General features: G+C 42.7%; 1 protein-coding gene across 2 annotated transcripts in view; it reads left to right on the top strand.

Moving 5' to 3' along the window:
* The window catches only part of SORCS2 (sortilin related VPS10 domain containing receptor 2), a 1,198,559-nt gene that overhangs the window by 1,082,758 nt on the left and 90,895 nt on the right, over nucleotides 1–24,906 (top strand). For both annotated transcript variants that reach the window (XM_069744776.1, XM_069744775.1), the window contains exons 10-14: nucleotides 7,754–7,900; nucleotides 9,471–9,573; nucleotides 12,478–12,554; nucleotides 21,738–21,829; nucleotides 22,281–22,388. In XM_069744776.1, coding sequence (XP_069600877.1) covers nucleotides 7,754–7,900; nucleotides 9,471–9,573; nucleotides 12,478–12,554; nucleotides 21,738–21,829; nucleotides 22,281–22,388 — 527 coding nt within the window. The remainder of the gene's footprint in view (nucleotides 1–7,753; nucleotides 7,901–9,470; nucleotides 9,574–12,477; nucleotides 12,555–21,737; nucleotides 21,830–22,280; nucleotides 22,389–24,906) is intronic.

Below are 24,906 nucleotides of genomic sequence, written 5' to 3'. Positions count from 1 at the left end.
TTGATGCCTGTCTGCGGTCACTCCTTCCACTAGGCCTCCACTGACCACACCACTGCTGCCCGTGTACCCCTGGAACCAATTTAAAATTGCCTACAGCCATGTGTTATTATTTTAGGCCTTCGATGCCTGTCTGCGGTCACTCCTTCCACTAGGCCTCCACTGACCACACCACTGCTGCCCGTGTACCCCTGTAACCAATTTAAAATTGCCTACAGCCATGTGTTATTATTTTAGGCCTTCGATGCCTGTCTGCGGTGACTCCTTCCACTAGGCCTCCACTGACCACACCACTGCTGCCCGTGTACCCCTGTAACCAATTTAAAATTGCCTACAGCCATGTGTTATTATTTTAGGCCTTCGATGCCTGTCTGCGGTGACTCCTTCCACTAGGCCTCCACTGACCACACCACTGCTGCCCGTGTACCCCTGGAACCAATTTAAAATTGCCTACAGCCATGTGTTATTATTTTAGGCCTTCGATGCTTGTCTGCGGTGACTCCTTCCACTAGGCCTCCACTGACCACACCACTGCTGCCCGTGTACCCCTGTAACCAATTTAAAATTGCCTACAGCCATGTGTTATTATTTTAGGCCTTCGATGCCTGTCTGTGGTCACTCCTTCCACTAGGCCTCCACTGACCACACCACTGCTGCCCGTGTACCCCTGTAACCAATTTAAAATTGCCTACAGCTATGTGTTATTATTTTAGGCCTTCGATGCCTGTCTGTGGTCACTCCTTCCACTAGGCCTCCACTGACCACACCACTGCTGCCCGTGTACCCCTGGAACCAATTTAAAATTGCCTACAGCCATGTGTTATTATTTTAGGCCTTCGATGCCTGTCTGTGGTCACTCCTTCCACTAGGCCTCCACTGACCACACCACTGCTGCCCGTGTACCCCTGTAACCAATTTAAAATTGCCTACAGCCATGTGTTATTATTTTAGGCCTTCGATGCCTGTCTGCGGTGACTCCTTCCACTAGGCCTCCACTGACCACACCACTGCTGCCCGTGTACCCCTGGAACCAATTTAAAATTGCCTACAGCCATGTGTTATTATTTTAGGCCTTCGATGCCTGTCTGCGGTGACTCCTTCCACTAGGCCTCCACTGACCACACCACTGCTGCCCGTGTACCCCTGTAACCAATTTAAAATTGCCTACAGCCATGTGTTATTATTTTAGGCCTTCGATGCCTGTCTGCGGTCACTCCTTCCACTAGGCCTCCACTGACCACACCACTGCTGCCCGTGTACCCCTGTAACCAATTTAAAATTGCCTACAGCCATGTGTTATTATTTTAGGCCTTCGATGCCTGTCTGCGGTCACTCCTTCCACTAGGCCTCCACTGACCACACCACTGCTGCCCGTGTACCCCTGCAACCAACATCAGAAAATATAAAAATAAGTATTTTGCTTATAAAAAAGAAAATACTGGAGAGATATCAAATGCAGACATTTTAACATTAAAAACAAACACATACAACAAAAATCTGGTACAGTACTAAAAATGGCCACCAGCTACAATAACTTTCTCCTGCAAGTAGTTAACTGAAAGGTTTTTTCAATTTTAAACACAGATATGGCATCCACCGAGTGTTGTCCTGTCACGTCTTCTTTATATTATTGCCAAGAAGATGCAAAACAATGAAAATAATAAAATCATTATTTACCAAAAAAATAGAGTAAGTCAAAACCACATTGCAAATAAACATTCATTACAAATAAAGAAGCAGGGCGCGTCCGAGGGTGAGTATATACCTAATAAGAATATAATCACCCTCGGACGCGCCCTGCTTCTTTCCGACAGCCTTCCTTCCTAAGAATCAGCCCTTCCGTGGTGTAGAGAGAGGGTTTGTTACACTCCAAGGTGTTCCCCAGGTTGCCTTTCCTGAGCTTCGATCTTCCGGCTCTCGTTTAGTAGTTGTTGGAAACTACGCTGCATTGGGCCTACAAATTGGGTATGGGGTGTAGAGAGATGGTGTGTTCCACTCCAAGGTGTTCCCCAGGTTGCCTTTCCTGAGCTTCGATCTTCCGGCTCTCGTTTAGTAGTTGTTGGAAACTACGCTGCATTAGGCCTACAAATTGGGTATGGGGTGTAGAGAGATGGTGTGTTCCACTGTAGAGAGATGGTGTGTTCCACTCCAAGGTGTTCCCCAGGTTTCCTCTCCATTGCTTCGATCTTCCGGCTCTCGTTTAGTAGTTGTTGGAAACTACGCTGCATTAGGCCTACAAATTGGGTATGGGGTGTAGAGAGATGGTGTGTTCCACTGTAGAGAGATGGTGTGTTCCACTCCAAGGTGTTCCCCAGGTTTCCTCTCCATTGCTTCGATCTTCCGGCTCTCGTTTAGTAGTTGTTGGAAACTACGCTGCATTAGGCCTACAAATTGGGTATGGGGTGTAGAGAGATGGTGTGTTACACTCCAAGGTGTTCCCCAGGTTTCCTCTCCATTGCTTCGATCTTCCGGCTCTCGTTTAGTAGTTGTTGGAAACTACGCTGCATTGGGCCTACAAATTGGGTATGGGGTGTAGAGAGATGGTGTGTTCCACTCCAAGGTGTTCTCCAGGTTGCCTTTCCTGAGCTTCGATCTTCCGGCTCTCGTTTAGTAGTTGTTGGAAACTACACTGCATTAGGCCTACAAATTGGGTATGGGGTGTAGAGAGATGGTGTGTTACACTCCAAGGTGTTCCCCAGGTTTCCTCTCCATTGCTTCGATCTTCCGGCTCTCGTTTAGTAGTTGTTGGAAACTACGCTGCATTAGGCCTACAAATTGGGTATGGGGTGTAGAGAGATGGTGTGTTCCACTGTAGAGAGATGGTGTGTTCCACTCCAAGGTGTTCCCCAGGTTTCCTCGCCAATGCTTCGATCATCATGCTCTCGTTTAGTAGTTGTTGGAAACTACGCTGCATTAGGCCTACAAATTGGGTATGGGGTGTAGAGAGATGGTGTGTTCCACTCCAAGGTGTTCTCCAGGTTGCCTTTCCTGAACTTCTATCTTCAGGCTCTCATTAAATTGTGGTTAAATGGAACAACTGCATTTGGCCTACTAGTTGGGTTGGGGCCTACTATCGGTGTCTGCCACTCCTTGCTGTTCTCCTCCACTGAACAAAGCTGTGCCGCCTGTTTACTACTGTTGCCAATTTTGAACTGCATTTCGACTACTTACTGATTTGGGCCTACTCTCTGTGTCAGCCTCTCATTCCAGTTGTCCTCCACTGCAATGCCCCCTGATTAGTCCTGTGTTACCAATTTTGAACTGCATTTAGCCCACTTTATTCTTTGGGCCTATATCTGTGTTTCCTCCTCATCCTGCCCATTGCCCAGCCAGTGATAGATGAGTCTGCTGGTACATTGACCCATAACGCAACATTTCCCGTGCACGCTACACTGCAAGATTGTGACCCTGCTGAAAGTCAGGTCCCCCTTCCCGCATACCATACCACCTTACACGGGGACAAACAGGAAGGTGCAGATGAAAGTGCAGGTTCCTTCATCAGGTGGGGGGAGGAATACTAGTTGGCGACGTCACTGGCACAGGGGCTCTCATGGTACGCAAAAGTGTTGCTGCCGGTGGGAGGCGCCCCCGCCGTGCAAACACACCGCTGTACTTTGAGGGGCCCTGTGCCAGTGCCAATGCCAACGAGTGGGCCCCCCCTGCTTGCTCAGGTTCACAGCACTTGCAAAGTTGAAATACTTACCTCTCCCTGCTCCACTGCCGTGACGTGGTCCAGATTTCCTGGGCCCACTAATTACTTGAACCAGCCCTACCCACCACAACTTTAGCCAAATGACCCCCAATTTCAAATGCCTTCCAATTATTATAAGGTAAATTACGCTTGACAAGCTTCATTAAGAAGAATGGATGGTTTTGACATTAAAATGGGCACTCTAGGTGTTTTCCTGGCCCCCACTCACTGCCGACTATGCTGCCCCATTGACTTGCATTGGGTTTCGTGTTTCGGTCGATCCCGACTTTACATCATAATCAGGCGATTTCACTCGACCCGACTTTTGAGATAGTCGGGTTTCGCGAAACCCGGCTCGACTCTAAAAAGGTCAAGGTCGCTCAACTCTAGTGCACACCGTTGTAGGAAATCTTCAGTTTCTTGGCAATTTCTCGCATGGAATAGCCTTCATTTCTAAGAACATGAATAGACTGTCGAGTTTCACATGAAAGTTCTTTTTTTCTGGCCATTTTGAGAGTTTAATGCAGGGGTCCCCAACTCCAGGCCTCGAGGGCCGCCAACAGTGCAGGTTTTCAGGATTTCTTTAGTATTGCATCGGTGGTAATGTGATCATCTGCACAGGTGATGATTCCAACCCCTGTGCAATACTAAGGAAATCCTGAAAACCTGCACTGTTGGCGGCCCTCAAGGCCTGGAGTTGGGGACCACTGGTTTAATGGAACCAACAAATGTAATGCTCCAGATTCTCAACTAGCTCAAAGGAAGGTCAGGTTTATGGGTTCTCTAATCAGCCAAACTGTTTTCAGCTGTGCTAGCATAATTGCACAAGAGTTTTCAAGGGTATTCTAACCATCCATTAGCCGTCTTACACAGTTAGCAAACACAAAGTACCATAAGAACACTGGAGTGATGGTTGTTGGAAATGGGCCTCTATACACCTATGAATATATTGCATTACAAACCAGACGTTTGCAGCTAGAATAGTCATTTACCACATTAACAATGTATAGAGTGTATTTATGAATCATTCAGTGTTAGCTTTATTGGAAAAAACTGTGCTTTTCTTTCAAAAATACGGACATTTCTAAGTGACCCTAAACTTTGGAACAGTAGTGTATATGTATTGCTCTGAAAAGAAAACAGTGGAAAATTTTAAACAAAACATATTGAAATATAAAAATATATATTTAGTATTTAAAAATGTACTGATACATTTGTATATATCTCTATGTGCCTGTACATCGTACCTATAAAGAAAAAGAACATCATTTAGAGATTGAAGGAGTGAAAATTCTCCTATACTTAGAAGTGCGGTTTGTGGTTCACAACTAAAATTGCTCTCTGCCATGCAAAAGGCTGTGAGTTGTAATCCTGGAGAATACTAACCTTCACAAAAAACAAAGAATAAATGTATGTTTGTAATGTTTTACAGAGCTGCATAGGTTTCTGCTCCCCCCTCCTCAGGTTGAGAGGGAAGGAACTGAATGATCACCACTGTGTCTGAGCCTGCACACCAAGGCATGGTGGAGACTCTGCCTTGCTGCAGATACTGGAGCCCTCACCTTGCGGGACTGCCCCGCTGGATCCGGGACATTTGGGAGATGTGAAATATTTAATGTGTAGGGTTCTTTCCTCTTTTAGTAGATAAGCTTTTTCAATCCGCAAACGTCCAAAAAAATCGACATAATTTGGTGCAAATTTGCCTGGCGTATTTTCCTGTAGATGTGCTGCCAAACTATTTTGCTCTTCCATTGCGATTCCAATATTCCGTTTCCTATGGATTTAACCTTAAAGGATATAAACACCTTTAGGGGCTTTTTTTTTTATTTGTATTCTTGTAAGAGTTATACATCTACTGATTTATAAAGAAATATACCCCAGAACATAAATCTCCATCCGCCTATAGTGTACATTTCAAGAGCTTTTCAGGTGAACATATTTTTCCATTTTTGCACTTGGATGCTGTAACATATATTTTACTGCTTGGACAAAGAAATAATTTTTGCCTTAAATCTTTGTCTCCCAGAACTTTAAGCTCCTGCGATTGTTGGGAAAATAAACTATAATTTCACTTCTAGTGCCTGACATGAAGAACTTGGATATTTATATGAAAAACATTGTATTTTTACATTTAGAAAGCCTTCCCCATGGCGAATATTGTTAAGCATTTAAAGGTGCGTTACGGGGTGTTATGGCAATAGATGAATCATTGTGCAGATTATTTACATATAAATAAAAGTAGGGAACAACCATCCACTGTGAATATACAATCAGCTGCCGCCAAGAAGAACTGCATGCTTATGCTTGTGTAGATCACGGCTTAGCTGGATTCTGGCTGATTATTTCACAGGAAGTATAGAAAGCACTAGATGTATGAATGGGTTCAGGTGACTTTTCAGAATAAACTATCATGTGTGTACATGAGGAATTAACACTTTTTCTGGCTATTATATGCCATGTATCTGGGATTTTTCGCCAGGTTTCCCCTTTGTAATCTCTCTCTCGAATTTCCAGTTGTCTCTGAGCTAGTGGGTGGAGAGTATCTGCTATAATATTGTCTTATACACAGTACACACAGAAATGAGGGATCCTTACTCTCCTGTCTCTATGTAGAACATGTTCAAAGCCAGAAACAGAATGGAGGACATTATATAACCTGGCTGAGCCGTATCGGTGTAAATGTAGATCTGGGGTAAAATAAAACACTTACTAGAAAGCAGCACACCTAGTGTGTCTCTCTGCCTTTCCCTCTCACTCTGCATCTCCCCTCTACATAGCTTTCAATAGACAACTGTAATCTGATCCCTCAGTGAGATGCTAGTCAGTCTTATTTTGAGTAAAAAGTATTTTAGCTGTTTTAAAGAGTGAATGAGTTCAGGAGGCAGGGGCAGGATGTCAGGCAGCAGCTGCTCAAGCAAACCATATTTAAGGCTATGTGCACACTTTGCAGATTCCACTGCGGATTTTTCCGCAGCGGAATTGCAAAATCCGCAGTGAAAACCCATCGCGGTTTTTACTGCGGATTTATCGCGGTTTTTACTGCGTTTTCTTCTGCGGATTTTCAACTGCAGTTTTCTATTGGAGCAGCTGAAAATCCGCAGAAAAGAAGTGACATGCTGCGGAATGTAATCCGCAGCGTTTCCGCGCGGATTTTTCTGCAGCATGTGCACAGCGTTTTTTGTTTCCCATAGGTTTACATTGAAATGTAAACTCATGGGAAACTGCTGCGGATCCGCAGCGGTCAAATCCGCTGCGGATCCGCAGCAAAATCCGCAAAGTGTGAATATAGCCTTAGAGTGTATAAAAAGAGAGAGAAAATCCTGCGATCCCAACGTATTGTTACCCTTTCATAACTTACTTGTGGGGCCAAATCTAGAATATGGGATCCAGTTTTGGGCTCCACATTTTAAAAAAAGATATTCAGAAGTTATTGTCAGTTTAATGGGCAATTAAATTATTACAAGGGATGGAAGGCTTCTCCTATGAGGAGCAGTTGGAAAAGTTGGGCTTGTTTTAGCCTAGAAAAAAGAATCCTCAGAGGAGATCTCACTTATAAGTATAAATCCATGCGTGGTTAGTACAAAGGACTGGCACATGACTTATTTCTTCCAAAGATCATACAGAGGACTAGGGGGCCCTCATTACGGGTGGAAGAAAGGTGATTCCGTCAGCTAAACAAGAAAGGGTTCTTTACAGTTAGAGCAGTCAGACAGTGGAATGCCGACCATAAGAGGAAGTAATGGCCGACACTATAACCGCTTTTACAAAAAGGCTGGATGCTTTTCTCACAACAATATCATTGTGGGTTATGACTAAACTAGCATTAGAGAGTGTATAACTGGTGGAGAAAGGTTGATCTTGACGGTCCCTTGAATTTTTTCAACCTATGTAACTTTTTATTGCCAGAAGGCGCTGCACCTTGTTACTGCAGCACTTCCCGATGGTCGTGTATTATAGACAATGTCACAAACAACGCAGTTCAGAAAAAGGAGAAAGAAGAAACTAAACAATTCAAAATGTTTTTTTAATTTAGAAATTCCTCTTTTCCGTGTTTCTATTTTAAAGGTCAAAGGAGTGAAAGGTGTTTTTCTGGCCAATCAAAAGATAGAGGGTAAAATTACGACACTGATCACTTATAACAAAGGCCGCGATTGGGATTATCTGACTCCGCCGAGTGTCGACATGATGGGAAAGCAAACCAACTGCAAACCGGTAAGTTTTAATAAAATCTGATGTACGTCGTTATGTAACTATCTCATTAAGTAACTCGCTCAGCTAACATTAGAATCTTTCCGTAGCTCCGGATGACAACATTTACAGGATTTTCTATACATACACCAGTGTCTAGACGGAACAGCTGCTTTAATGTTAAGAACATATTTTTTTATCAATGTAAAACAATTAAAAAAAATGGAATTTAAATAGATTATTCCCTCACAGATAAATCTCACTGCGTAGTCAATCTAGAAAAAAAACAATAATTTAAGTTTAGATTTTAGGCGCCACATGTACTGTATATAACTAAGATGCCAGTGCATGCTGAGGGTTTTTCTAAAACTAAAAAGCTTCTTAAAGATTTTGGAAAGATATTCTTCACTTCAGAACTGGCAACTTCTGGCCTCGTTGGCCATATAGCCCCATTTGTGACTGGTTCGTGATACTTTGTCGGGAGATGTTTATACTATAGGTGTTATGATCCGGTGACCTTGGAGCCGCATGAATAACTTTCACTGGAGTAGGTGGTAACTGTACTGACCGCAAATCCTGATCTGACACCGCAACTAGAAGTAGCCGTGGGGTGTGCCTAACAAACCCTAGACACCTCGTCACAGCCGGAGAACTAAATACCCCTGTAGATGGAAATAGGAATACTATCTTGCCTCAGAGCAGAACCCCAAAGGATAGGCAGCCCCCCACGAATATTGACTGTGAGTAGGAGAGGAAAGACACACGTAGGCAGAAAACAGGATTTAGCAAAAGAGGCCACTCTAGCTAAAATAGGAAAGGATAGGACAGAATTCTGTGCGGTCAGTATAAAACCCTTCCAAAAATATCCACAGCAGATTATACAAAAAATTCCTCCATCTAACTAAAGACGTGGAACGTATATCTGCAACTCCAGAGAAACCTACACACAGAGCAGAAATACAATAAAAAATCCAGCACACAGCATGTGTGCCATAGAAAAAAAAACAGACACTTATCTTTGCTGAATTGGCAGCTAAGCAGGAGAAGCCAGACAAAGATCCAACACTTCCCAAGAAACATTGACAACTGGCAAGGACTAATGAATCCTGCAAACCTAAATACCCCAGTCAGAATTGCAATCAGCAGATACACCTGACCATGACTGCAGCCCAGGTACAACTGCATTACCACCTACAACCACCGGAGGGAGCCCAAAAGCAGAATTCACAACATATAGGTATCTATATATGGCTTCTCCATGGTTGTGATCTGAATGAAAACACGTTCAGGGTTTTGGTAGCATGTCGAGATATTGTGTCAAATTTTTCATCTTGGGGTTAGAATAATTTTTTTTCTTTGAGGATGCAATGGAGGCAGATACATTTTTCTGCACAATATTTAATACGAAAAGTATCCCAGAAGCCACTGTTAAGTGGGGGTTGCAAAAAAAGTTATAAAAGTATCTATATATATATTAATTTTATGTTATGATATAGAAGTTTTACTTTTTATTCTCCGTGAACTCAAGCTACCACAATGAACTATTTTTAATGGAATAATTATCTGTGTTTTGATCTCTCTTCCATCCTGAAAGCCTGAATGCCACCTTCACCTTCATCTTCGCTGGGCAGATAATCCTTATGTATCAGGAACCGTCCACACCAAGGACACGGCCCCAGGCCTGATTATGGGAGCTGGTAGGTCGTTTATATTACTTTTTATCTGATTTTTCTGTGTGTTAGAAGAGTTGTAGAAAGAAGCTTTTCATGTGGGATACATCAGTGGAGAAACCCTTTGAAAAACGTCCTTCTCTTCTTGAAGACACAATGACATTTTTAAGGAAGTTTAGAACCTTTTGGTGTATTTTACATAGATCTTTATTTGCATACTTTATATGTCAGGGAGAAGATTACGAACCTTCTTGTTTCAAACTTTTCAGGTAGGGATTTCCACATAAGTTATATAACCATCTCCAACTGGTTTCACCAAATTTCTCCTGGATCATGGTTTCCGTCATGCTGGAAAATGCATCACCACCAAATTACTCCTGGATCATTGGGAGAAGTTACAGTTGCTCTTGGAGGATGTTTAGATCCTATTCTTTATTCATGGCAGTGTTCTTAGGTAAAATTGTGAGTAAGCCCCCTCCATGGATGAAAAGTCCCCACACATGAATGGTCTCAGGATGCTTTACTGTTCGCATGACATAGGACTCATGGTAGCGCTCAACTTTTCTTCTCCGGATAATCATTCTTCCAGATATCCCAAACAGTCTGAAAGAGAAAATTACTTTATCACAATCCTCTGCAGTTCAATCCCTAAACTACTTGAAAATTACTTTATCACAATCCTCTGCAGTTCAATCCCTAAACTACCTGCAGAATGTCAGTCCTCGATTTTTTTTTCTTGGAAAAAAGTGGCTTCTTTGCTGCCCTTTTTGACATAAGGCCAACCTCCAAAAGCCTTCACCTCACTGTGTGTGCAGCTGCAATAACACCTGCCTGCTACCATTTTTGAGCAAGCTCTGCGCTGCTGTTCAACCAATCTCATAAATGAATCGTCTTTAGGAGATGTCCTGATACTTGCTGGACTTTCTTGGAGAAAGTATTTTTTTCCCAGCAATTGAACCTCTGTTTAAAGTTCTTGATGATCTTCTAAATGGTTGATTTAAGGCCAATCCTACAATCAGCAATGTCCTTGTCTGTAAAGCCATTTTGGTGCAAAGTGATGAAGACTGCACTTTTTTTTCCTTGGAGATAAATGGTTAACAAGAGGTGACAGTGATTTCAAGCTCCAGCCCTCTTTTAAAAGAACCAGTCTGCTCTTATAATTCACTCAGAATATTATCAGCTGCCTTGTCCTCGTTAACACTTTCTCCTGAGCTGAGGAGAAGAACACTGAAATCATGTAAGCAGGTGATTTTGTGGCAGGGATGAAAGTCAGTGTGAATGTTTTTTTTGTGATTGAGCTCATTTTCATGGCAAGGAACTACTTTGCATTTTTTTTTTAATTCATCTGATCACTCTTCATACCAATCTAGAGTAAATCAAAAAAGCCACTAAACTAAAAAAATTGAAGCAGCAAACTTTGTCAAAACCAAAATTTGTGTCAACATCAAAACTTTTGGCCACGACTGAATATTCCTTGAATCCAATATCTGAACTTGCAAAAAGTCAGATGATCCGTCAGTTGAGCAGAAGAAAGCCAAAAATTATAAAAAAAAAAAAACAACGGTTCATGTAGCAATTTTATGTTTATGTTAATTATGGGATTTCTTTTTGACGGTTCTCTATCTCTACTTGTGAATTTTATATGTTGTTTTGTGACCATCCACATAATCAAGCAAACTTAACCGGTTCTTTCTTTTTTTGTTTTTACATATGAGCCTTTCGTGGTCTTAAATGTTTAGGGATGTCAGGCTTACATGTTTCCTGTTCCATAGTTTTGCACGCCTTTAAAATACCCAGTGCACCAGTCTTTATTGTTATGGTAACATTATGTCACCAATGCAGCCTATCAACAATAGCCAGGGCAGCAGTGAAGAGTGGGTGCTGGACTCAAGAAGTAAGAGGACTCAAGAACTAGAGAGTTCAGAGAGGAAGAGGACTTGAACTCTAGGGTCACCTATTGGAAGCAGTGATCCTAAAAGTCAATATAGACCCTTTAGCAAGCCTTGCCACATGACTGAGGGTAAAAGCTGAACCAAAATCTCAATTTGCAGTCACGGTGTTTCGGGGTATTGCCCTTCATCAGGTCTAATTTGGCTAGGTGAGAGGCTTTAGACTGAGATCTAAGGGGCATCATTTCTCCTTATGGAGAGTGACAAGCCAGGCCTAGAGTAAGGAGAGTTATATGCCATGTGTGCTCCTCTGGGAAATTCAATATGCAAATTGCATATTTTATTGCCTGAAGAGGTAATTTGCTTATTTAATTTCCCAGAGGAGAATACATGGCCAATAAGTCTCCTCCTTTTGTTATATCCGGCCTGGCTTGTCACTGTCCACAAGGAGAAACTATGCCCCATAGATCTCTGCTATTTGAAAGGAATACAAAACTATAGAACAGTAAAAAAAAAATGAAACCGGATAGCCCCTTTTAAAGAAATTCCGATATTCACCTACTAGAACTCTGCTGTTCCCCAGCACCACTTTTTATGTCACCCACCAGACTCCCTTATTCTTCTTGCAGCTGGGGACATTAACTGACCGCTGCAGCTAATCAGCAGCTACTCATTGATGTTATGTCTTAGCTCGAAGAGAGAAATGGAAGACTGTTTATTTCAGTCACTCATACTAAGCTGGAAGAAATAGTCTTCTATTCCTCTCTTCCGGCTCCGACATAAAGTCAAGGCTGCAGTCAATCGGTAGCTGCTGATCGGCTGGTGTGATCGGTTATATGATGTTCTTTGTCAGGGAACACAGACAGCGAAGACACAAAGCAGTGCGGGTTTGGTAGATGAGTATGTCATTTTATTTCCAAGAAGTAAAGTGTCCAAAACCCATGGGGCCGGATGCTACTGACACTGAAGAAGTGAAAAGTACTATATCACCAAAGTGAAATTATGACCTTCTTCGTATTATTGTCTATTTATTGAAATGCAGGTAACCTGGGTTCACAATTGGTGGAGTACAAGGAGGAAATGTACATAACGTCAGACTGTGGGAAGACCTGGAGACAGGTAACGTCGTCCTATCTTCTCTTGGTGTGTGAGGATATTGACTGTATTCACAGAAGCGTCCAGGCCCCAATGCAAAGTCTGTAACATGGTTCCCACCTTCCATGTGCTACTATCAGAGGCAATTTTTACGCCAGGAAAAAAAAGGCAAAAGCAAAATGATGAATTGGGACTAATGTGTATTAGATATAGAATGATGGAAAAATACAGAAGATGAACTGGTCGTGTGATCGTGCAGAAACTATCATGACTAGAACATTGGAAAGACCACCTCTGCTGATAGTGGGATTTCTAGGGGTCCTATCTCCACTGATGAAAAAAATGTTGGCTTATTGTCTTACTTGGCCACATGTGGAGGGCTGATCTCTTCTGTTCTACCGGGGAGAAATGTCAAAATGTAGCTAACATGCTTAGCCAAAGGAAAGGCCAACATTGACTCATGGCCATAGAGAAGGACCAGCAAAGTCTCCGTCTATGTGACACCCCGAGACAGATTGTCGTTGTTGTGACAGTGATAGCACTGTGCCGAGTATTTAAGTTCTGCACAAACTGCAGGAAATACAGTACATACTTGATCAAAAGTCTCGGTCCCATTTGAATAGTCTCCTACAATCGGTGTTCATTGTCCCTTTTCCTCTCGGAGTGCGACCTTCTCTCACGTCTTCCAGCAGCATTACCGGCGTAGGTTGCCTTTCATTCATTGTATTGTAGGTAATCAATTAGCTCCATGCCGCGCCCCGCTGTTGTGTGAAATGAAGTTTTCAGGACTAAAGACGGATCCTGTGAAGGAGGAGAAATAGTTTTATCCATCACTTTGCTTCCAGCTGTTAATATTAATCTTTACCCTCATATTTGTTTTGCTGCCTGTAATACATTTCATTTTGGGAATAATAGCGTTTGATATAAGAGTGGCGGCTGCGGAGGTGCTGCAGTCTGCAGAGCGTCGCCAGGGACTAACTATGTGCTAAGTATGGGATGTCTGACATTCCTGGAACCAGTCGCTCCGCCGGACATTAACAAGGAACCACCACATCCAGAGAGGAACGTCCTGCACTAAGATCAGATCATACGGACGCATGAAACTCAGAGGCGTAACGGGGTCCCAAGGCAAAATGTTTCACAACTCCTCACCTACCATGTGGCCAAGGTGAACTGAAGATACGTGTCACTTATTAAGTGTAGTGCAAGATAGATATCAGTGCAAGATAGATAGATAGATAGATGATAGATGGATAGAAGATAGATAGATAGATAATAGATAGTGATGAGCGAGTATACTCATTGCTCGGGTTTTCCTGAGCACGCTCGGGTGGTCTCCGAGTATTTGTAAGTGCCCAGAGATTTAGTTTTTGTTGACAGCTACTAGCCAGCCTGAGTACATGTGGGGATTCCCTAGCAACCAGGCAACCCCCACATGTATTCAAGCTGTCTAGCAGCTGTAAATCATGCAGCTGCTGCAGCAAAGACTAAGTCTCCGAGCAGTCACAAATACTCGGAGACCACCTGAGCGTGCTCGGGAAAACCCCAGCAACGAGTATACTCGCTCATCACTAAGAATAGATAGATAGATAATAGTAGATAGATAGATAACAGCTAGATAGATAGATAATAGATAGATAGATAATAGATAGATAGATACATAGATAATAGATATAGATAGATAGATAGATAGATAGATGGATAGATAGATTATAGATAGATGATAGATAGATAAATTATAGATAGACAGATACATAGAGTAGATATATCATAGATAGATGATAGATAGATAGATCGATAGATAGATAGATAGATAGATAGATAGATAGATAGATAGATCGATACATAGATAGATAGATAGATAGATAGATAGATAGATAGATAGATAGATAGATAGATAGATAGATAGATAGATAGAAAATGACTTTACACTAACCATGATTAAGCTCACAGCTTTTATGGACATCACTTTGTAGCATTCTATGTAAAGACCACGGTCACCTATGTTTAGACACAACCCAATTCCATCATTTCTTGTGTCGTGGCAGATCTGATGGTCTTCTTTAGGCCCCCAGTGGTCTCTGTTACCAATGGACACCCCATGATGGAGAGGCTTGACTTCCTTCTAACTGATTACTTGCTGCATTTGCCAATGACTCTGGCTAAACATCGAAGGTGAGAGTCATCTCCAGTCCTCGCTGCTATGTGCACACGTTTAGGATTTCTTGCAGAAATTTCCTGAGTAAAACCGGACATTTTCTGCAAGAAATCTGCTTGCATTTTCTTTGAGTTTTTTTTTTTTTGCGGATTTTTTTGTGTTTTTTCCCGGAGATTTCCCAATGCAATAATATAGTGGGAAATCCGCAAAAAATCCGCAAAATTAATGAACATGCTGCGTTTTTTACCGCGATGCGTTTGTTTCATGGAAAAAAACACATCATGTGCACAAAAATAGCGGAATGCATTCTAAATGATGGGATGCATATGTATGCGTTTTTTATGCGTTTTTATAGTGAAAACATCCGCAACGTGTGCACACAGCCTTACAGCAGAGTGGCCACTATAATATAGGGCCGCCACGAGCTGTGGATTGTGTAGTCAGTGTCACATACATGGGGTCAGTATCAGGCCTGTATGGCAGGACCCCAGTATAACGCCGCCACGCTATAAGGCTGCCACGTGCTGTAGATTGTGTAGTCAGTGTCACATACATGGGGTCAGTATCAGGCCTGTATGGCAGGACCCCAGTATAACGCCGCCACGCTATAAGGCTGCCACGTGCTGTAGATTGTGTAGTCAGTGTCACATACATGGGGTCAGTATCAGGCCTGTATGGCAGGACCCCAGTATAACGCCGCCACGCTATAAGGCTGCCACGTTCTGTAGATTGTGTAGTCAGTGTCACATACATGGGGTCAGTATCAGGCCTGTATGGCAGGACCCCAGTATAATGCCGGAACGCTATAAGGCTGCCACGTGCTGTGGATTGTGTAGTCAGTGTCACATACATGGGGTCAGTATCAGGCCTGTATGGCAGGACCCCAGTATAATGCCAAAACGCTATAAGGCTGCCACGTGCTGTGGATTGTGTAGTCAGTGTCACATACATGGGGTCAGTATTAGGCCTGTATGGCAGGACCCCAGTATAATGCCGGAACGCTATAAGGCTGCCACGTGCTGTGGATTGTGTAGTCAGTGTCACATACATGGGGTCAGTATCAGGCCTGTATGGCAGGACCCCAGTATAATGCCGAAACGCTATAAGGCTGCCACGTGCTGTGGATTGTGTAGTCAGTGTCACATACATGGGGTCAGTATTAGGCCTGTATGGCAGGACCCCATTATAATGCCGAAACGCTATAAGGCTTCCACGTGCTGTGGATTGTGTAGTCAGTGTCACATACATGGGGTCAGTATCAGGCCTGTATGGCAGGACCCCAGTATAATGCCGAAACGCTATAAGGCTGCCACGTGCTGTGGATTGTGTAGTCAGTGTCACATACATGGGGTCAGTATTAGGCCTGTATGGCAGGACCCCATTATAATGCCGAAACGCTATAAGGCTTCCACGTGCTGTGGATTGTGTAGTCAGTGTCACATACATGGGGTCAGTATCAGGCCTGTATGGCAGGACCCCAGTATAATGCCGGCACGCTATAAGGCTGCCACGTGCTGTGGATTGTGTAGTCAGTGTCACATACATGGGGTCAGTATTAGGCCTGTATGGCAGGACCCCAGTATAATGCCGGCACGCTATAAGGCTGCCACGTGCTGTGGATTGTGTAGTCAGTGTCACATACATGGGGTCAGTATTAGGCCTGTATGGCAGGACCCCAGTATAATGCCGGCACGCTATAAGGCTGCCACGTGCTGTGGATTGTGTAGTCAGTGTCACATACATGGGGTCAGTATCAGGCCTGTATGGCAGGACCCCAGTATAATGCCGGCACGCTATAAGGCTGCCACGTGCTGTGGATTGTGTAGTCAGTGTCACATACATGGGGTCAGTATCAGGCCTGTATGGCAGGACCCCAGTATAATGCCGGCACGCTATAAGGCTGCCACGTGCTGTGGATTGTGGAGTCAGTGTCACATACATGGGGTCAGTATCAGGCCTGTATGGCAGGACCCCAGTATAATGCCGGCACGCCATAAGGCTGCCACGTGCTGTGGATTGTGTAGTCAGTGTCATATACATGGGGTCAGTATCAGGCCTGTATGGCAGGACCCCAGTATAATGCCGCCACGCTATAAGGCTGCCACGTGCTGTGGATTGTGGAGTCAGTGTCACATACATGGGGTCAGTATCAGGCCTGTATGGCAGGACCCCAGTATAATGCCGGCACGCTATAAGGCTGCCACGTGCTGTGGATTGTGTAGTCAGTGTCACATACATGGGGTCAGTATCAGGCCTGTATGGCAGGACCCCAGTATAATGCCGGCACGCTATAAGGCTGCCACGTGCTGTGGATTGTGTAGTCAGTGTCACATACATGGGGTCAGTATCAGGCCTGTATGGCAGGACCCCAGTATAATGCCGGCACGCTATAAGGCTGCCACGTGCTGTGGATTGTGTAGTCAGTGTCACATACATGGGGTCAGTATTAGGCCTGTATGGCAGGACCCCAGTATAATGCCGAAACGCTATAAGGCTGCCACGTGCTGTGGATTGTGTAGTCAGTGTCACATACATGGGGTCAGTATTAGGCCTGTATGGCAGGACCCCATTATAATGCCGAAACGCTATAAGGCTGCCACGTGCTGTGGATTGTGTAGTCAGTGTCACATACATGGGGTCAGTATCAGGCCTGTATGGCAGGACCCCAGTATAATGCCGAAACGCTATAAGGCTGCCACGTGCTGTGGATTGTGTAGTCAGTGTCACATACATGGGGTCAGTATCAGGCCTGTATGGCAGGACCCCAGTATAATGCCGGCATGCCATAAGGCTGCCACTTTGCTTTTGAAATTGCACAATAAAGCATTTGGCCATGATGAGAAATATAGAGATGGTTCGTGTCCAAGGCAAATATTAGTCTGTATAGTTCATCATCTGCAGACTTCAGAGCTGTGACCTCGGCTCCCAGACGCTTTCATGTGTTGTCATCCCGATTATTTAATGACTCAACCTTCTTGCTAGTAAATACATATGACGGCCCTGCTACGCCGGAGCTCGGCCATATATCCTAGCTGTGCATTATTACTCAGCTAATATATAGGCGTCTGTCCCTTTTTGCCAAGTCAGGCTGGTTGTTAATAGCATCGTATGATGTATTATGGCTCATCTAAAATTCATCTGATCCCAAGCCTTGCATTTATATATATTTATATTAGCATATCACACTGTGATCCTAAGATACAGTGATCTGATCTACATGTAACATAAGAGAGCCTGTCAGCAGGCCTAGTTTATCAAAACTGTCTAATGGGAAAACTTGGATATGTTGCCCACAGCAACCAATCAGAGCTCAGCTTTCATTTGATAAACTGCTCTGATAAAACATAAGCTGCATTCTGATTGGTTGCTATAGGCAACAAGTGCAAGTGTTCTCCCTGCCCTGATCGTTTGACTGACAGGTCTTCCCCTATACACACAAGTAAAGGGAGACCTTGTAGTCCGAGGGAGTGGGCAGAGAGAAGCCACCGGGGACTGGCCTCGGACTAGTCAACCGAGACAAATGGTCACTAGCCGGTTGATCAATATATGTTTTCAAAGAAAAACATACGCGGCTCAGGCGGTGTCGGATTCTTGTTGCCTGTGGCTCAGACGGAATGAATCAGGTTCCCTATAAGAAAATGAAGAGGTATTCTTCTGCGCCAACTTCTTTTCAACCAGATGAGTATTCGAGAAAAGCTCCATTTTGACTAAAATCCAAGAAAATCATAAAGATGATGTTTTTCGGAGCTGTGAGAAAGGTCTCAGCCGTCCTCTACGGCTAAATAAAGTTGACAGATCATTTCAGGCAGATGATGAACAAGCGCAGAATTGCTGCCAGCCCCCGACTAGAGGCTTCCAATCCAAAATTACAGTAAGAAATCCTGCCCAACACAAGAATTTTCTCTTTTGGCAGTGAACGCTCCGGGAAAGAGAAAGCGAGAAAGATTTAGGAACTGGTAGAGCAACTTGGTGAGGATTTAGCCCATTGTCATCACCTTTCAGAGTATTAATCTGTCATTCTTTACAGCCGCAGATAGTGGCAGCTGTTATAGCGCTGTCAAACAAAATATCCGTCCAAAACAAACAAGAGAATAAAATAACACAGAAAAAAAAAGAAAAGAAAAAGAAGTGCTGCTCCGGAGGATCATATTACAGGGATTAGCAGTTACTCCAAACTATGGGCAAAGATCATCTGTGAAAAAGATCAAAAAGTAATAAAAACAGTCCGGGCGATTTACACTGGAGATATACAATTCACTGGTATACAGACGGCGTGCAATATAAACATTTCTATATACTCCTAACATAGACTTATTTCTACAACTGTCTATTGGAGCCACAAATCCACCTCCAGCGTCACTTACAGGAGTTTCTCACTAAAATGGACCGTCGAAGTTCAAGCAATGGGGATACGACTGCTGGGACCCGCGCTAATCAGGAGAATGAAGTAGCAGTGGCACTAAGAAATTGCCACGCGGCTTTGCCTACTGTTAGATCAGCTTGGCATTTGTTCGGAAAGCATATTGTTGGGCCGTGATAATAAAAAACAGGTTATGTGGTTCCCCGCTGAAAACAAGGAAGAGTCAAGATGGCGGAGGCTACAGGTACTTTTTGGGTCAATGCCACTTAGTTCTAGCCAGGGGTCACAAAAATCAGACCTCACCAATTTGAAAGACGTGTCTTGTCTTTAGTGATTTAATTTATTTGATTGGGACAGGAGAAAAAAAGGAAAGAAAGAAATGAAGAAAGAGAAAAAAAGAAAAAATAATTGAAGTTGCACCAGTCCTCCAAAATGTGGCTGCGGTCCTCTGAATCCACTGGCAAATAGATAATAATACGTAGGAGAAAAAAAAAGCCGTGGCACTCGAAACATAGCCACAAACGTGCAAAAAATGATTTCCATGCCAAAGGTGTGAGATAAGATAAAAGATTGGATTTCAAAAAATTAGAATATCATCTAATCTAATCTATGTAACTGTGAGAGAGGTGCAGGGAAAGATAAGGAACAATGCACTGTGATGCCTGTTGTGAATGGATGTGCTAAGTAAGGATGATTTTGTTCAAGTTACTTTGGGATGGGTCTCTGTTAATACAAATCTGCCTGGAGTGGGTCTCCCGCATCCTAGGGAAGATCCAGAAGGAGCTGGACCTGAAGACACAGGTATGCTGACTAAGGGGCGAATGTTTTCCTGTGAGGGGAGGCCAGGACACAGAAGCACATGTGTCCTTTGCCACGACTACAGTCCGGGCCGACCCTTACATATCCACAATCAGTGATGGTTTGGGGAGCCATGTCATCTGCTGGTGTACGTCCTCTGTGTTTTATCAAGACCAAAGTCAGCGCAGCCATCCACCAGGAAATTCAAGGGTATGTGCACACGTCAGGATTTCTTGCAGAAATTTCCTGAAGAAATCCGGAAATTTTCTGCAAGAAATCCGCATTTTTTTTTTCGCGTTTTTTTCGCGTTTTTTTTAGCATTTTGCAAGCGTAATTAGCTTGCAGCATGCTAAAGTTTTCCAAGCGATCTGTAGCATCGCTTGGAAAACTGACTGACAGGTTGGTCACACTTGTTTGACAAGTGTGACCAACTTTTTACTATAGATGCTGCCTATGCTGCATCTACAGTAAAAGATAGAATGTTTAAAAATAATAAAAAAAATTTTTTAAAATGGTTATACTCACCCTGCAGACAGCCGATCTCCTCAGCGGCGTCCATTCCTATAGATGGTGTGTGTGTGCAGGAGCTTCGATGACGTCGCGGTCACGTGAGCGGTCACGTGACCAATCACAGGACCGCGACGTCATTGCAGGTCCTTCACACAGACCATCTATAGGAACAGAAGCGGCAGCGTGCACCGCTGAGAGGCGGGAAGACACCGGGGCCATCAGAGAGTGAGTATATGACTATTTTTTATTTTAATTCTTTTTTTTTTTACTAATTATATGGTGCCCAGTCCGTGGAGGAGAGTCTCCTCTCCTCCACCCTGGGTACCAACCGCACATAATCTGCTTACTTCCCGTATGGTGTGCACAGCCCCATGCGGAAAGTAAGCAGATCAATGCACTCCTAGGTGTGCGGAATCCCCGCAATTCCGCATTTTTAATGAACATGTTGCTTTTTTTTCCGCAATGCGATTTTTTCGCGGAAAAAAAATCAACATTTGCACTAGAAATGCGGAATACACTGTAATTAATAGGAGGCATATGTAAGCGTTTTTTTCGCGTTTTTATAGCGAAAAAACACGAAAAAAAACGCGAAAAATACTGAACGTGTGCACATGGCCTTAGAGCACTTCATGCTTCCCTCTGCTGACAAGCTTTTTGGAGATGGTAATGTCATTCTCCAGCAGGACTTGGCTCCTGTCCACACTGCCAAAAGTACCAATACCTGGTGTAAAAACAACAGTATCACTGTGCTTGATTGGCAGCAAACTCACCTGACCGTAACCCCATAGAGAATCTATGGGGTATTGTCAGGAGGAAGATGAGACACCAGATCCAACAATGCAGACGAGCTGAAGGCTGCTATCAAAGCAACCTGGGCTTCCATAGCCCCTCAGCAGCGCCACAGGCTGATCGCCTCCATGCCACACCACATTAATGCAGTAATTGATGCAAAAGGAGCCTGACCAAGTACTGACTGCATTTACTGAACTGAACATTTATTTCAGTAGGTGAACATTTCAGATTTTAAAATCATTTTTGAAGCTGGTGTTATAAAGTATTCTAATGTACTGAGATAATGACTTTTGGGTTTTCATTGGCTGTAAGCCATAATCATCAACATTAACAGAAATAAATACGTGAAAAAATCGCTCTGTCTGTAATGACTCTATATAATATACGAGTTTCACCTTTTGTATCGAAGAAACGAAATAAATAAACTTTTTGATATTCTAATTTTTTGAGATGTACAGATAGATAGATAGATAGATAGATAGATAGATAGATAGATGGATAGATGGATGGATGGATGTTGGGCCAATAACTGTAATAAAAAATAATTTATTTATTTATAAGTGAACAAATATTGTTTTTATCTTCATAGGTGTTTGAGGAAGAGCATCACATCTTATATTTGGACCACGGCGGGGTCATTGTGGCCATCAAAGATACATCTATTCCTCTGAAAATACTCAAGTAATGTATTATATTTTATCCTGCATGAATGGATCTTCAGAAAAAATATGTAATGTAACATAATTACTTAGTTGCTGTTGATGGATTTATTGTGCCGGTTTTGTCTTTCTATGCAGTGCTGAGAATATACTAGCTGTGAATATAATGTAACTCTCATTGGCTAATTAACACATCAATACCCAATGTTTCTATAAGGAAGAGGAAATCCAAAAATAATATATTGTAATAAAGTATGATGGCGTTTTATGAGCAAAAATAGTGCCCTGATTTATGATCAACAGTTTATTTACTCAAGATACTTTTTACACCCTGTCATGTAATACTAGGGTTCAACAAATAAGAGGCTTTTATTATTTTCATAGCACATTTATATCTATTTGCAAAGTATAGTAATTGTGATTTTTTTTATGCTTTTTCTTTTGTAACATTTATTGTCTTTTATTTCTTACAGATTTAGCGTGGATGAAGGCTACACGTGGAGTGTACATAATTTCACCAGCACATCCGTATTCGTAGATGGACTTCTTAGCGAACCCGGAGATGAGACTTTGGTGATGACGTATGTTACACATTGATTCAGACTTCTTTTCTGTGCTTTTGAGTTCAAGGCTATAGACACGTTTGACAAGGAAAAATGTTTTTTTTTACAATGATGCACTAAGTTTTAGTCTGCAATCTTCATTCCTTCATACCTCTTTATATGGAGTTTGCAGCCTGAGTTTTGCTTCAGGTTATTCTTTTGTGTGAGTGTCTCTCTCAGTAATATAGGCTGAATAAGAACTCTGTGTGTATCCAGGATGCTGCCGAGTTCACTAGTTCTTATGTATCAGCACAGCTTCATTTCTGGACTGATATTCTCTTGGTGTGATTTCCTCATTATCTACAGACTATTCTATTCTCTCTGCCTTCCCTGAGAACATAGATGCTTTTCTCTCTCTCTCCACACTGTGGAAATCTGTGTCCATCCTCTTCTTCCTTACTGCTATCTCTAACACTGAGAGAATGGAGGGGGAGAGCAGAGTCATGAAAACAGGAACTCTTATGGATTTGTATCAGACCAGTTAGCAAGCCAAAGACATTGCAGTTGAAACCAGAAGTTTACATACATTATATAAAAAGACACATCTGCATGTTTTTCTCAATATCTGACATGAAATCAGAACAAAACTTTCCCGTTTTAGGTCAATAAGGATTACCATAATTATTAGTATTTGCCAAATGCCAGAATAATGAGAGCGAGGATGTATTAAGGCATTTTTATTACTTACTGCAAAGTCAAAAGTTTACATACATTTCATTAGTATTTGGCACCATTGCCCTTAAACTGAATGACTTGGGTCAAATGTTTGGGATCTCCTTCCACAAACTTCTAACAATAGTTGGTCGGAATTTGGGCCCATTCCTCCTGACAAAACTGGTGTAACTGATCCAGATTTGTAGGTTGCCTTCCTCGCTCCGGCCTTTTCAGCTTTGACCATAAATTTTCAATAGGATTGAGATCAGGGTTTTGTGATGGCCGCTCCAAAACTTTGACTTTGTTATCCTTAAGCCACTTTGTTACCATTTTGGCAGTATGCTTCAGGTCATTGTCCATTTGGAAGACCCATTTCACCCCAAGCTTTAGCTTCCTGGCTGATGTGTTGAGATGTTGCTTCAGTATTGCCACATAATCTTCTTTTCTCATGATGTCATTTATTTTGTGAAGTGCACCAGTCCAGCCTGCAGCAAAACAACCCCACAACATGATGTTGCCACCCCCATGTTCACAGTTGGGATGGTGTTCTTAGGCTTTCAAGCTTCTCCCTTTTCCTCCAAACGTAAAAATTAAGTTCTTTGTTCCTGTGTGCATTTGCAAATATTAATCTGGCTTTTTATGTTTCTTTTGGAGTAATGGCTTGTTCCTGGCAGAGTGGCCTTTCAGCCCATGTTGATACAGTACTGGTTTCACTGTGGATATTGACACAATCTTACCAGCTTCCAACATCATCTTCACAAGGTCTTTTGCTTTGGTCCTCGGGTTGATATGCACATGTCAGACCGAAGTACGTTCATCTCTGGGACACAGAACCCTTCTCCTTCCTGAGCGGTATGATGGCTGGAGATACCCGTCTTGTTTGTACTTGCATATAATTGTTTGTACAGATAAACAAGGCACCTTCAGGTATCTTGAAATTGTACTCAAGGAAGAACCAGACTTGTGCAAGTCCAAAATTCTCTTCCTGATATCTTGACTGATTTCTTGAGACTTTCCCATGATGATACACAAAGAAGCAGTGTGTTTCAAGTGTGCATTAAAATACATCCACAGGTGTGTCTCTAATTAACTCAGTTGTTGGCAAAAAAACTATCAGAAGCTTCCAAACACATGACATCATCATATGGGCAGTCCAGAGTTGTTTAAAGGCATAATAAGTAATAAAAATGCCTGAAAACATTCTCTCTCTCATTATTCTGGCATTTGTCAAATATTAATAATTATGGTAATCCTAACTGACTTAAAACGGGAAAGGTTTATTCTGATTTCATGTCAGATATTGAGAAAAACATGCAGATGTGTCTTTTTACAGTGGGGCAAAAAAGCATTTAGTCAGTCAGCAATAGTGCAAGTTCCACCACTTAAAAAGATGAGAGGCGTCTGTAATTTACATCATAGGTAGACCTCAACTATGGGAGACAAACTGAGAAAAAAAAATCCAGAAAATCACATTGTCTGTTTTTTTTAACATTTTATTTGCATATTATGGTGGAAAATAAGTATTTGGTCAGAAACAAAATTTCATCTCAATACTTTGTAATATATCCTTTGTTGGCAATGACAGAGGTCAAACGTTTTCTGTAAGTCTTCACAAGGTTGCCACACACTGTTGTTGGTATGTTGGCCCATTCCTCCATGCAGATCTCCTCTAGAGCAGTGATGTTTTTGGCTTTTCGCTTGGCAACACGGACTTTCAACTCCCTCCAAAGGTTTTCTGTAGGGTTGAGATCTGGAGACTGGCTAGGCCACTCCAGGACCTTGAAATGCTTCTTACGAAGCCACTCCTTCGTTGCCCTGGCGGTGTGCTTTGGATCATTGTCAT

Source organism: Ranitomeya imitator, chromosome 1, assembly GCF_032444005.1.
Source record: "Ranitomeya imitator isolate aRanImi1 chromosome 1, aRanImi1.pri, whole genome shotgun sequence".
NCBI classification, from domain to species: Eukaryota; Metazoa; Chordata; class Amphibia; order Anura; family Dendrobatidae; genus Ranitomeya; species Ranitomeya imitator.
Note: the sequence above shows the minus strand (reverse complement) of the source record. Positions and strands in the feature narration are given on the sequence as shown.